This window comes from Lissotriton helveticus, chromosome 2_1, assembly GCF_964261635.1.
Source record: "Lissotriton helveticus chromosome 2_1, aLisHel1.1, whole genome shotgun sequence".
NCBI classification, from domain to species: domain Eukaryota; kingdom Metazoa; phylum Chordata; class Amphibia; order Caudata; family Salamandridae; genus Lissotriton; species Lissotriton helveticus.
This window is the reverse complement of record NC_136059.1, coordinates 383,531,476-383,544,598: the sequence shown is the minus strand read 5'-3', so window position 1 is coordinate 383,544,598 and position 13,123 is coordinate 383,531,476. Positions and strand designations below refer to the sequence as shown.

The 13,123-nt window shown below is 47.1% G+C and overlaps 1 protein-coding gene across 1 annotated transcript in view; it reads left to right on the top strand.

The window, feature by feature from the left end:
- The window catches only part of LOC144817999 (complement component C6-like), a 652,704-nt gene that overhangs the window by 319,016 nt on the left and 320,565 nt on the right, over positions 1–13,123 (top strand). Inside the window, exon 6 of the mRNA XM_078675004.1 lies at positions 6,800–6,932. Within this exon, the coding sequence (XP_078531130.1) occupies positions 6,800–6,932 (133 nt within the window). The remainder of the gene's footprint in view (positions 1–6,799; positions 6,933–13,123) is intronic.

The window sequence follows — 13,123 nt, the reverse complement described above, 5'->3', positions numbered from 1 at the left end:
GAATTAGGGCCTCCAATGGGGTGGGATCTGTGAGTTCGCGCTCAGGTTTCGAGTATGGCATGCAAGCATCTGGGTGGAACCAGTGGTGAGCAAATTGTGCCTAAGCCACAAGTAAACAGAGCTGTGGATCTGGGACAGCAAAACCACCCCGGCTATACGGAAGTGTTAAAGTATCCCAGGAAATTCTCGGTTGACGGCCGGCCCATATCAGTCATATAAGTATTCCCCGCAGTTGAAGGAAGAAGGCATTGGTAAGTGGGATAGGGATCATGCTAAATAAATATCAAAATCTGGGCAACACTTTCATTTTAATAAGTGCGATTCGACCAGCCGTAGACAGAGGTAGTTGGATCCAGCGTTCAACCTGTGTAGTGAGCTGGACAATTGCCGGACCGTAGTTTAAACGGATAACCTGTTCCTTATCCCTGTGCAGGTGAATACCAACAAACTCGGTGGTTTCGCCGGCCTTATGCAAGGAAAGCTCGGTCTCATCTGCCAGAGCTGCAGCCGTAATGGGAAATAGTTCCGATTTGTCCCAATTTATCTTCAATCCTGACATGGCCCCATAGCGGCCGATTTCCTCTATGAAGGGTTGTAGGTGGCCATTTGGATGATGAATAATTAATACAATATTGTCTGCGTACATGGACTTTACCAGAGGTCCTGAGAGGAACTGCAAACCGCGAAACATATGTTTTTCTGCATGTGACAGAGCAAGGGGTCCAGGCTATTATAAAAAGCAGCGGGGAAAGAGGGCACCCCGGACGTGTCCCACGTGTGATTGGGATTGGAGAGGATAGCGAGCCATTTACCCAAAGTCGAGCCTTCATGGAAGAGTACAGTAACGCGATCAGGGCAATACAATTACCTGGGATGCCTAATTTGCAAAGCGAGCGAAGAGGAAAGGCCACTCGAGGGAATCAAAAGCCTTCTCTGCATCCAAGAGGGCTACTGCTGCTGGAGTGGTCGGTTCAATGCGGTTCATGACCAAGAAGACCGTTCTCAAGTTTAGCCGTAGACCTATGTGGTACGAAGCCTGATCGCACTGGGGAAATAATCTGTTCCCTTAAAAGTGATAGCCTAGAGGACAGCATCTTAGCAAGAATTTTATTAGGGATTTCAGACTGTAGGACGCACAATTAGTGGGTTCCTTACCCGGTTTTAATAGCAGAAGATGGCCGCTCCTCGCATGGTGGGGGGGAGAGTTCCTGTCTCCATGGCCTCCGCATAGACCTCCAATAGCTGCTGTGCCAGGCTGTCTACGAATGCTTTATAGAAGACCCTGGAATGCCCATCGAGCCCTGGGGCCTTAGAGCCGGTCAGTGCATCTATAGCAAGTGTGATTTCCTCCACAGTGAAGGGATCTGACAGAAAGTCTGCTTGCCCTAAAGTGAGCCAAACCATCGCAACCTCTTTTAAGTATTCTAAATGTTGAAAAAAGTCCTGGGGTAGCGTGGTGGAGTACAGGGATCGGTAATATGCTACCAAGTCCTCCAGTATGTGAGCGTTGTCCGTGGCAGTGTGCCGTCCGAGCATGTCACCGCTGCAATATGCCCAGCACCTATCGGGGGCCGCACTAGTCGTGCTAGGATTTTACCAGGACGCTCTCCCTCCCCGTACCTGCGCGCCACCTGGAATTTTCCAAGCAACGATGCTTCCCTATCAGCATGTTCATTAAATTCTAGGAGGAGGGTATTACGTTTATTCTGAGTTTTCGGCTCGGATGGGGCAGTATCTAATAAGGCTATGTCAGCTTTAACTTTTGCGAGACTTCTGCGAATCGACCACAAAACCCCGGCCAGTTTAGATATTACAACTCCCCGGATATATGCCTTAAAGGCATCCCAGAGTGTGGAATATGAGTCCACTGTTCCTGTATTCAAAGTAGAGTATTCAGTAATGGCTTCCTGCACCTCAGCCCGAAATACCTCGTCTAGCAGAGCAGAAGCCGGGAAGGACCATCTGTGCTCCCATACAGTAGAGTGGGGGATGTGTAAGTGTATAAGCATTGGTGCATAGTCCGTAGGGTACAAGGTAACGTATCTACACCCTTTGTCCATTGACATCCCAGGACGTCAGTCAGCAGATAGTCTGTGTGTGTATGTGGAGTGTGGTGCAGAGTTGAACGTGTAACCAGGGGTCGTGGAATGGTGTAGGTGCCAGAGGTCTCGCAAGCTGAAGGAGTGCATAATGCCCTTCATCATTATAGAACGTGGCTTGGTAGTAGCAAGTGGGTTGGAGGAATTGTGTGTATAATCGATCCAGAGATTCAGGTCTCCCCCCCATAAAAACAGTGTTGTAATCATATTGTGTAATCGTACATGGAGGCTTTCGAAGAAATCAGGGTCATCTACGTTAGGGGCGTAGATGTTAAGGAATAGTACCGTCTTATCTAATAGCGTACCCAATACCAGCAGGTACCTCCCTTGTGCATCTTCCACTGTCTCTTTGTGTGTAAATGGAAGGGAGTGATTGATTAAAAGGCAGACCCCTCAAGAGTAAGTGCTATAACTTGCGAAAAATTTATGGGAACCCGAGGAGTATACAAACGGTGGAGAGCCCTGCATGGGGAGGTGTGCTTCCTGCAGAAATTCTGTTTTTACATTATGTCGACGAAGGTAGGCCAATACCAATTTACATTTCGTTGGCTTATTGAGACCCCGGACGTTCCAGGTAAGTAACCTGGGCCCAGATGTAGGTAAAATAGATTTACCGATTTTTAATTACCGAATTTTACCGATTCGGTAATTAAAAATCGGTAAATCTAAGGGGTGGATATGTAGGTATTCCAGATGTGCTGGAATACCGATTCTGAAGAATTCGGTATTTACCGATTCGGTAAATACCGAATCGGTAATGCCCATTCATTCCTATGGGCTTTGAAACCCATAGGAATGAATGGGCATTACCGATTCGGTATTTACCGAATCGGTAAATACCGATTTGCACAAGGGTGCAGGGGGTGTCACTTTGACACCCTCTGGCACCCCCAAAACAGGCTCGGGTGCCATGTGACAGGCATACATGCCCTAAGGGCAGGTCTGCCTGTCACATGGCATAGGTGTGCATGCACACATGTGCATGCACACCGGAATCGGTATTTTACCATCAAATTGGATTTGATGGTAAAATACCGATTCTGTAAGGCCTCTGGGACTCTGAAGAGTCCCACCTACATCTCGGTGCCTCAGAATTGGTAAATTTACCGATTTTTTATTTTACCGAATCGGTAAAATTACCGAATCGGTAATTTTACAGATTCGTTAAAATAATGCCCCCTACATACCTGTCACCCATATACCTGTCGGTACCGACCGATCTACATCTGGCCCTTAATCTCTACCGTTTGTGCTATGGCCATACCCAGCGATCATGACATATATGTCTGTCTAGCCAGTGTGGGTAATATCCGGCAAGGGTACAGGAGATGGAGACCTATGGGGAAATGTACAGACAAAAAGACACAAAACATACCAATATGCCAAACGAAAAATTATTATGTTAAACAAATACCTCAGAACGCTCCCACCTCTGGGCTCAAAGGCCCGAGAACCTTGCCCCACCCCAATCCACCCAAAAAAAACAAATACAAAGAAAGACCTCAATAGTAGTGAATTCTGAGTCATCCTTGGGGGCGGACTACGCCTTGGATGTCCGATGCCTATACCAAAGTTTATGTAACTTGTAGAGTATGTGCGAAAAATCAATACAGCAAACCATTTTAAATTGTCTAGAACCACTAGAAGTATATGAGCAAATTATATGCATCAAATAATAACTACTGAGTGAAAACAAAAAGAGCAGAGCCCACTGACAGAGTTTAAAGTCCTCACTCCGTGGTGAATAGTTCTGCCCTGGCAGCGAGCTCCCCATCTGGAGATGAATGGCCGGAGGATCTCGCTGGGCTCCTATGAACTTCCCCCTGTCATTGTTTGCAAAATGCTAATGTATCTGTAGCGCTGTCAAACAAACGGGGGTTACCATCCACCAGTACCCGCAGCTTCGCCAGGTATAGCATAGCATATTTGAGTCCCAGTGAACGAAGTTGGCGCTTGACTTCTAAAAACTTTCATCGAGCCTCCTAGACCGCAATGGTGTGGTCCAAATAAAAAGAGAGGACAGCGCCTTGGTACTGAACAGGGGATCACTCCGGGGCCAGTCGGAGTATCGCATCACGGTCCCTATAATTAAGTAGGCGCACCACAATGGAGCGTGGCAGAGCACCAGGCGGTGGCCGGGGGCCAAGAGATCGATGTGCTTGTTCCACCACTAAATGTCCGGAGAGATTCTCAGCCTCAAACAGGTCCTTCAACATGTTTTCGATGAAAGGCTCTGGGCGGCCCATGTTTGTGGACGCCGCCAGTCCCATGATGCAGACGTTGTTTCTGCGTGATCTGGCCTCTGGTCTTCATTCTTGATCGCCACTGACTTCAGCAGCAGCTCCATCCGTTCCAGTCACCGCGACATGTCCCGAGCCTGGTCCTCCTGGGCAGATATCCTCTGTTCCGCCTCTCCAAGCCTGACGTTGTGCCCATCTAGACGCTCTCCTATCCTGTCAAGCCTGGAAGTTAGGGTGTCAAAGCGAGCATCTATTCCATGTAATCCCACACGGAGTTCCGCCATGATGGCGGAGACCCGTCTACGGACTGTGGAGGACCCATTCATTCTGGGTCTTCTCCCCTCTCGGGATTATGGTCGGACCGTTCGGACGTGTCTGGTTTATCGAAGGTGAGTTTACGCTGTTTAGGGTCTCCTCGACACATCATCGCAGTGCACAGGTACAGGAGTGGTGGTAAGCAAAAGTCCACACTGGATCTTAGAGCAAGGAATGAGGCAAGACAGGTCTCCAGTATCTGTTTAGGCAGTGTCCAGCGTGGGGGGGTCTCTCACCCTGGGACCGCGAGAAGGCAGGGGGTGCACAGGGCCTCTGTATGTCCGGGTGCAGAATGGTCCCCAGGCAGCTCACGGGGGCTCCAAGATGCCCACCTGAATGTACCCTAGGTCACCAGCATACTGTCGGCCCCGCCCCCTGGATGGGGAGCGCAGTAGGTAAAGGACCTGGATTCCCCCCCACTGTCACGTTATGGCCCGTGGTATGATCTTGTGTAGGGGGACAAGTGCTGATGCTCCATCAAGGCCTCCACGGGCATGAAGAAATGCGGCAGAGGTTCCAGAAGCCTCACTTATTTCAGCGTAATCTGCGAGGGGAGACGCTCTTGGCAGAGCTTCTAATTTCAAGGCCCCCATATTGAAGTTCGCCGTGTTGCCCAGCAGGGAGGTGTTGGGCTGGACCGCTGCTCTGCTGGAGCCAGGGGGGTCCTTAAAAGAAAGAGTGGAAAGGAAAGTCAGGGGAGGCCCAGCACCTTCACAAGTGCCCTTTGCAATCACCGGGCAAGAAAAGGTCCCTCTGATGCACCGAGGAATGCGGCAAGGACCCAAGGGGGTTCGACGTGAGTCGTGGGGACCACGGGCAATCAACTCAAGTTTTTACCTTTGGGCGTGGGGAGTTGCATGGGGTGTAGGTGCCCAGCAATAGCCGTAGCGCAGCACAGGGGTAGGGAGGGGAAGGCCCATCAGCCCACTAAATTTACAATGGCCCTCTTGGATCGCTGGGCCAGCTCCGTGGGGTTTGTGGGCGACAACTGGGCCCAGGCCACGGCCCCCCTGCTCCCCACTCACCGGTCCCCAGGTGCCAGTGGTCTCCCTCAGGTCGTTGTCACAGCAGACGAAGTTCTTCCTACTGCCGTAGTGATCGCGACTCCCCAAAGAGGTGGTGAGACCCGGCGGACCTCCGCCGCCCCAGCCTCAGGATCACCGGGGACTCTGTCTCTACGGGGCCTCTGAGGCGGGCCAGGCCTACTCTCCGAACCTCTCAGTGACGTCGCTCTCCGTTGTTGGGCCGAAACAGCCCCCCACACTCCTGCTCTTGTGCCCAGTTGGATCACAGCACGTTCCGGTGAGTCCCCACATAGTTTCCAGCGGCATATATTAAGCGTTTAATGCTGTTCCGCAGTAGTGTTAGGCATCGGGCGCCGGAGCTTCAATGCCGTGCGGCCATTGTGGTCGACGGCTTGGCCACACCCCCAGGGAAGCTTTTTCATTCCTTAAGAAATGAGTTAGTGATAAATAATTGTGTTGGTTTAACTTTTACGCTATTGTTTCTGATTTGAGAATCTATTAATAGATTGTGTGATTAATCTATAAAGCCTTTGGGATTCTGCCTTTTTTTTTAGTTCTTTCACAGGTTTCCTTGTAGATGACTTGTCATGCTGTTGGTGCTCTTTATGAGTCGACACTTCGAATGTTGTGCTTAGGTTATGTCTAACTATAGAGATTATATAGTTTTATGATTTTGTATTTTCCTGTACTTCTGTAATTTGGGTTTTTTTGGCAATCCATTTATTTCTGTCTCTGTAACGCTTTTATAATATTCTGTAATAAATAGCCTTTTTTGTTCCATGTTTGATCTAGAACTCAGTTCTTTATTCGTCTATTATTTTATTCTGTTTAGCTCGGCTAAATTGTGGTTTTCAGATGAGGAGTTTAGTCTCTAGCCGCTAAATCAATGGAAGACGCTGGAGCAAAAATATGTTGGTAAAAATATGTAGTGATCAAATATTGGGGTTCATGTGAATATTGGGGTTCACTTACATTTCACTTTTTTTTTATTCAAATATGTTTGCTTCTTCTTGCATTTCAAAACTCCTAAATGCTACAACATATTGAATTTCATTGCAAACCCCTCATGTCCCAATGTGCCTGAGATTTATCCTTAAATCAAGTCTTTCTTTTTCTCTAGCTATAATGCTTTGTCCGGAAAAAGTGTTGGCGAAGTCCTCGATAACTCTTTTTATGGAGGAAAGTGCAACATAATACAGGGTAATCTCACCAAATATCGCCTTCCTGCAAACCTCGAGAATGTCACTTTTCAGGTACAAAGTTTTATATTGCCAAGCTATCTTTCCAAATTGTCTTTTCTCTCTACTAGTTCATCTTCATGTTATGCATGAAACATCATCAAGCGCTGAAATGGTATTACAAATGAGAAACAGCCTTTACAACTCATTCCTTACACTCCCACTCATCTCTTGTGCTCTATAAACCAGCAGCTGTTGTCCTTCACGCAGGTTAACGAGTCAGAACTGGAGGATGCTCTTTCTGAGCTTTGGCTCCCAAACTCTGGAACTCTCTTCCGGTGACCATGAGAAGCATTCAAATTCATGCTGCCTTCTGCAAAGCCATAAAAACTCATCTGTTCTCTAAATAATCGTTTGCTGCGTTTACGGCCATGTCACCTATCTTCTGTCTGAGCTTAGCGCTAGGACGCCCCTCGGCTGGGGCATCCATGTGCTCTATAAATAGTATAACATAACATAACAAAGAGATTTTTACCACGTTGTACCTTTACCACACATTTTTACCACACATTATTAGAACACATATGCTTTTACAACGTATGCCTTTACCACTCATTTAAGGTAAGTTCGGGAGTGCGGGGGTTTCCACCCTACAAATACATTGTTTATATATATAAATATATTCAGCTCCTGAGTTACTTCTCACTTACGAAAAGATCAGGCACTCGCAAGAAGAGTTATAAAGTTGTTTATTTTCAACAACAGATGCAGGTTGGAGCGGATATATAAATATATATATATACACAATGCGTGGTAAAGGCGTACGTAGTAAAAGAATGTGTAATCTTTAAAAATGCAGGGTAAATAATGTGTGGTAAAGGCATGCAGAGTATTTCCCTGCGTTATTCCGTCATACAACCATTACAAATTCTAGAAAGAGGAAGAATCTCGACTTTATTTATTTATTTTTTATTTTATTTTAAAATGTTTTATATAGCGCTAGCTGGACCCAAGAGTATCAGAGCGCTTTACAGGATAAGTTACACAACAAGAACAGATCAACATAGGGCAATTTGATAACATAGAAAGAGGCATTTGAGTCTAACAAGTAGATAAGGATAAAGCATACTTCAAAGATCATGTGAAGAGAATGAGGACTGTTAAATAAGTAGCTAGAGAAGGGTTGAGAAGTTAGATTGAGGAGGAAAGCAGGAGAGAGTTTATAGGAAAGGTAGTAGGAAGGAGTGAGTAGAGGCGAAACAAGGGTTCAATGGACACAGAGTTCAATATAGTTAAGGACCCCAATATTTGTTGAGAAGAAGCAGCTTGAGGTTTTTTTTTCATAGGGCGGACGAAGGGTTGCAACATAGATCTTTGGGAAGGGAATTCCATATAGAGGGAGCATTACCAGAGAAAGCACGGGATTTCGTCTTTTTATTTTTGAGCTGAGGGGGGATTAGGATAAGGGCGTTAGTACTCCTCAGAGATCTGCTACACCCTGCTTTTTGAAGTTTGTCCGAAAGGTACGAAGGGGTGTTTTGGTGAAGGGCTTTATGAGTGATGCAGGCAATCTTGTAGGTGGATCTGCCTTCGATTGGAAGCCACTTGAGGTTTTTGAGGACAGAGGAGATATGATCATGTCACTTACAGTAAGAGATAAGCCTGGCCGCTAGGTTGAGAACAGATTTAATCGGGCAAGTTGGACTTTGGGGGAGCCAGCAAGGGTGTCATTGCCATAGTCAATTCTGGAAAGGACAAGTGATTGCACAACAGATTTAAAGTCGTCAGCTGGAATAAAGGGTTTAATTTTTTTAAGGTTTTGTAGAGTGAAGAGAGCCCCTTTAGTCGAGTTTTTTAGATGAGGGGTGAGATTGAGATTCTGGTCGATACTAATGCTGAGGGATTTGACTGAGTTGGATGTGGTGAGAGAGCAGTTGAATGCTTTAATATCAGTAATCCAGTGTTGGATAGGCAGTAAATTATTCTTTGGAGGGAATAGGATGATTTCAGTTTTTTGGGGGTTAGGTTTGAGGTGGTTAAGATGAAACCAGGCTTGGATTTTAGTCAGAGCATCGTTGAGATGTAAGATGTCATTGTGGGATTTGATTTTATAATAAAGTTGAGTATCATCGGCATCAAGGTGGTAACTGATTTTAGCTTGTTTAAGAATAAGGGTGAGGGGTTCCATGAAGAGGTTGAAAAGAGTTGGGGAGAGGATAGAGCCTTGTGGGATGCCCAGTGAGATAGGTTGAGGTTTGGAGAGGCAACGGTTAAGTTTAATTTGTTGGGTTCTATTTTGGAGATAAGAGGTGAACTACTTGAGGACATTGCCTTAAAAACCGAAGCGGTCTTTGAGAGTCTTGAATAGGGTGACATGATAAACAGTATCAAAGTCCGCGGATAGGTCAAGGAGGATCGTAGGGAGGATTCGCCTTTATCCAAAGAGTGATGAATGTCGTCAATAATGTTGAGCATTGCAGTTTCCGTGCTGCATCCCTTTCCAAAACCTGATTGGAAAACGTCAAGGAGCTTGAATGTGTCGATGTGATTATCCAGTTGAGTCAGGACACATTTTTCAAGGGCTTTGGAAAGGAAAGGAAGGTTAGAGATAGGGCACAAATTGTTTAAGTCGTTAGGGTCAGCTGCTGTGTTTTTGAGGATGGGGGTGATTTGGCCTAGTTGGAGGGAAGCCGGAACACTACCAGTAGCAAAGGAAGAGTTGATAATTTTGGTCCATAGTGGGGCAATGATGTGCTTAAGTTCCTGAACCAAATGAGCGGGAAGAGGATCTTTGGTATGCGAGGATGGTTTGAGTTTGGTGATGATGTTGAGAACAGCGCTTTCTGATATTGGATGAAATTCACTCCAAGCTGCATTGTTCCTTAGCTGGGGGGTCAATAGAGTTAGTTTATAATAATATTATAATAATCCACATTTGTAACGCGCACAATCACCCGTAAGGGTCTCTAGGCGCTGGGGGCCGTCGGGAAGATTAAGCAAGCTATTGCCCAGAGTCACATGGTGCTGGGCTAATCTGCCGCTGGTGCTGGGGATCGAACCGTGATCCCCAGATTCCGGAGTCAGTCGCCCTAGCCGCGGCACCACACCTCTTCCACTCAGTATCATCCTGGGGGAGAGAGAGGAGGGGTTGAGGGGGAACAGATGGAGGGAACGAAGTGGAAGAAGGTACAGTTGGAATGCTAAGGAGGAGGTGTTGGCTAAGTGGAGTGGAGGTAGAAAGATTGCTCAATCTTGTTGACTTTATCGGAAAAGAAACTAGCAATTTCTACACACTTCTCAACAGTGGCTAGTACTTTTGGAGGGCCTGAGGTGGTTTGTTTTTTGACAATGTTAAAACGTTCTCTGGGACGATTTCTAGCCTGGTCAAGTTGCGAGCGAAGGAAGGAGTCTTTTTCATTGAAGATGTGCTTTTTATAGTTGGCCCTGGCATTTCTGAGGAGTACCAAATTAGAAGAGGAAGGTTGGTTCCTCCAAATGCGTTCAGACTGCCTGAGGGCACGTCTCTCATTATTTAAGTCAGAGTTGAACCAGGATTTGGGTGGGATGTTTTTTTGTGGTTTTAGTTTAGTTGGGGCAATTTGGTCAAGGGCTTCAAGGATAGAATTACTGTAATGCTCGGTTAGGTCGGTGGTGCTATGGGAGAGGGGGAGGGCAGTAATCGAGTTTTAATAGAAGATTCCAGCTCGCCAGGGGAAATGCGGTGAAGATTCTGGGTTTGTTTCATTAGTTTGTTGTAGCTGGGGGTAAGAGGAGTAATAGAGCTGTTCATGGTGAAGAGGATGAGGTGGTGATCAGACCAGTCAATGGTTATGATCTTGGAAAGAGAAGCCAGATATTTACTAGAAATAATAGCATCAAGGGTGGCACCCTTAGTGTGAGTTGGGGATTGGCAGAGTTGAGTCAATTCGCTAATGTCCAGAGTATCCTTGATGAGGTTAGCTGCAGGGTCATTATTTTTATTCCAGTGGATATTATAATCCCCTAGGAAGAGATTTCTGGAGTTAGAGAGCGATGCTTGAATAATGAGGTCAGACATCTCCTCTGCAAAGGTGGGGGAATTACCTGGGGGGTGGTAGATGGTACGCAGGCAGATAGTAGGGGAACCAGGAGTGGTAAGTTCCGCACGGAGGTATTCGAAAGTGGAAGGGTCCTGGTGAGGGACCTGTGCAAGTTTAAGTTCATCTTTAAAAATTAGAGCAAGGCCTCCTCCTATTTTATCGATTCTATCTTTCCTGAGGATGGAGTATCCTGGTGGAATGAGCATATCGAGAATAGAAGTGGAATGGGTGTTGAGCCAAGTTTCAGTTAAGAATGCAATGTCAATGCATTTGCTGAGAATGGTTTCAGCGATTTCCGTAACGTGGCCAGAGGCAGATCGGCAGTTAATCAGCATGCAACTGAGGGGTAAAGTGACAATGTATTGAACGGAGGGACATGGGAGGATAGAAGTTAGTTGTTGTGGGGGCCTGGGTGACGATGGGTAAAGGGGTAACCTGTTCAATCCCATGAGAACTGGGATGGCAGAGTGAGGGGAAGGGGGTTCGTAGAAGAGGTGGAGAGGTGGAGATGGGGTGGGTTTTATAGGGATCGGTGAGGTCATGGGGGTAGCATGGCAGGGGATGGGGTGAGGGGGTGAGTGAGGGTTCGCAGAAGAGGTGGGGTGTGGGGGGTTATTACGGGATCAGTGAGGTCACGGGGGTTCGGATGGTCGTTGGGGGGGAGAGACCGGGGAGGTCGTGGTCACCGAAATTCCTAAGGTCACTGGGCTGGAAGCATAGGGAGGAGGAGAGTTTGACGTTAAGGTGCAGGAGGGGAAGACTTTGTTATGTTCAAGGGGGCCTGGTGGGGGAGGGTAGTTCCGATGGAGGGGTGGACTGAGCAGAGTATTAGTGTTGTAAAATCTAGTAGGAGAGTTATTGGAGGGATAAATAGGTCCCTGGACGTGAGGCGTCTGGAAATTTTGCAAAGGGATTGTGAGGTAGGTGTGATCAGGAGCATAGTTCACAAAGAGGAGATAGCCGTAGTTTCTGAGGGAGGAGAGTTCTAAAACAAGGGTCGAAAGGTGTATGTCAATATTAAGGAGTGTCTGGGTAAGAAGTGAGGAATGGTGATCAATTGGATTCAGTGGGTGGGGTGAGGAGTCAATATTATCTCGGTGAGGGTGACTGGACTGTGAGAGAGGGAGGAAGCCTGGAGGGGAGATACAGTGGTGGGGGATTCAGAGAGGGGGGAGAGAAGTTGGTATCCTAGGGTTCTTAGTGAATAGGAAGGGGTCAGAGGAATTCAGGATATGTGGGGCGTTGGGTTTGGGAGTATCTATTGGGACATGAGGAGGAGGGATGATAGAAGAAGGTATGATGGGGGTTGTGGTAACCTTAGAGGGAGTATGGGTAGGTGTTAGCCGGGGAGACATAGAGGAGGAAGGGTGAGCCGTTGGGGGAGTATGTGGAGGAGTTACACAGGGAGGGGGTGGAGTAGATCGTCGATCCTTGGAAGTAGAGGATAGAGGAGGGTAGTTTTGGAAGGCTGTGAGAGTTGAAGGTGAGTCACAAAAGGTAGTTTATGGGGAAGAAGTCAGGGGGAGATCATGGGGAGTAGGGCAAACAATATTGACTATAGAATTAGGAGTTAGTGAGGACGCGTGGGTAAGGGTGCGAGGAACAGGAGTTTCAGATAAGCTTGAAGAGTCAGGGAGTAGGTGAAGTGGGGTCAAGGGGAGAAGGGGCATGGGAGAAGAGGGGCTGGGGAAGGTTGAGGAACAAGAGTAGAAAAAGGAGTTAGGGTATGGGAGGCATAGGGGTAAGAGGGAGAATCTGTAGAGGGGGTGGATGGTAGAGAGGAAGTCATTGGATGAGATTGAACAAGAGTAGAAAAAGGGGGACGGTATGGGAGGCATAGGGGGAAGAGGGAGAGTCTGTAGAGGGGGCGGAAGGTAGATAGGAAGTTGTTGGTTGAGAATGGGAGGAGGGGGTGTCATTAATGGTTAAAGTATTCAGAACTATCGGAGTCAATAGTGTTTGGATATGGACATCAAGGGTAGGGGAAGAGGTAGGTGAATCAGGAAGAGGAGATAAGGGGACTTGAGAAAGCGGGGGTAGTAAGGTATCTAAGTGAAGAGTGGGCGGTAGGTAAGAGTTTAGAGTATGGATGAGATTATGGGATAGAGCGCTGAAGTGGTGTTCGAAAATATAGAGGTGTTCTTCCGAAGCTTGAATGAGTATGTTTCCAGATTTGAATATAGAGAT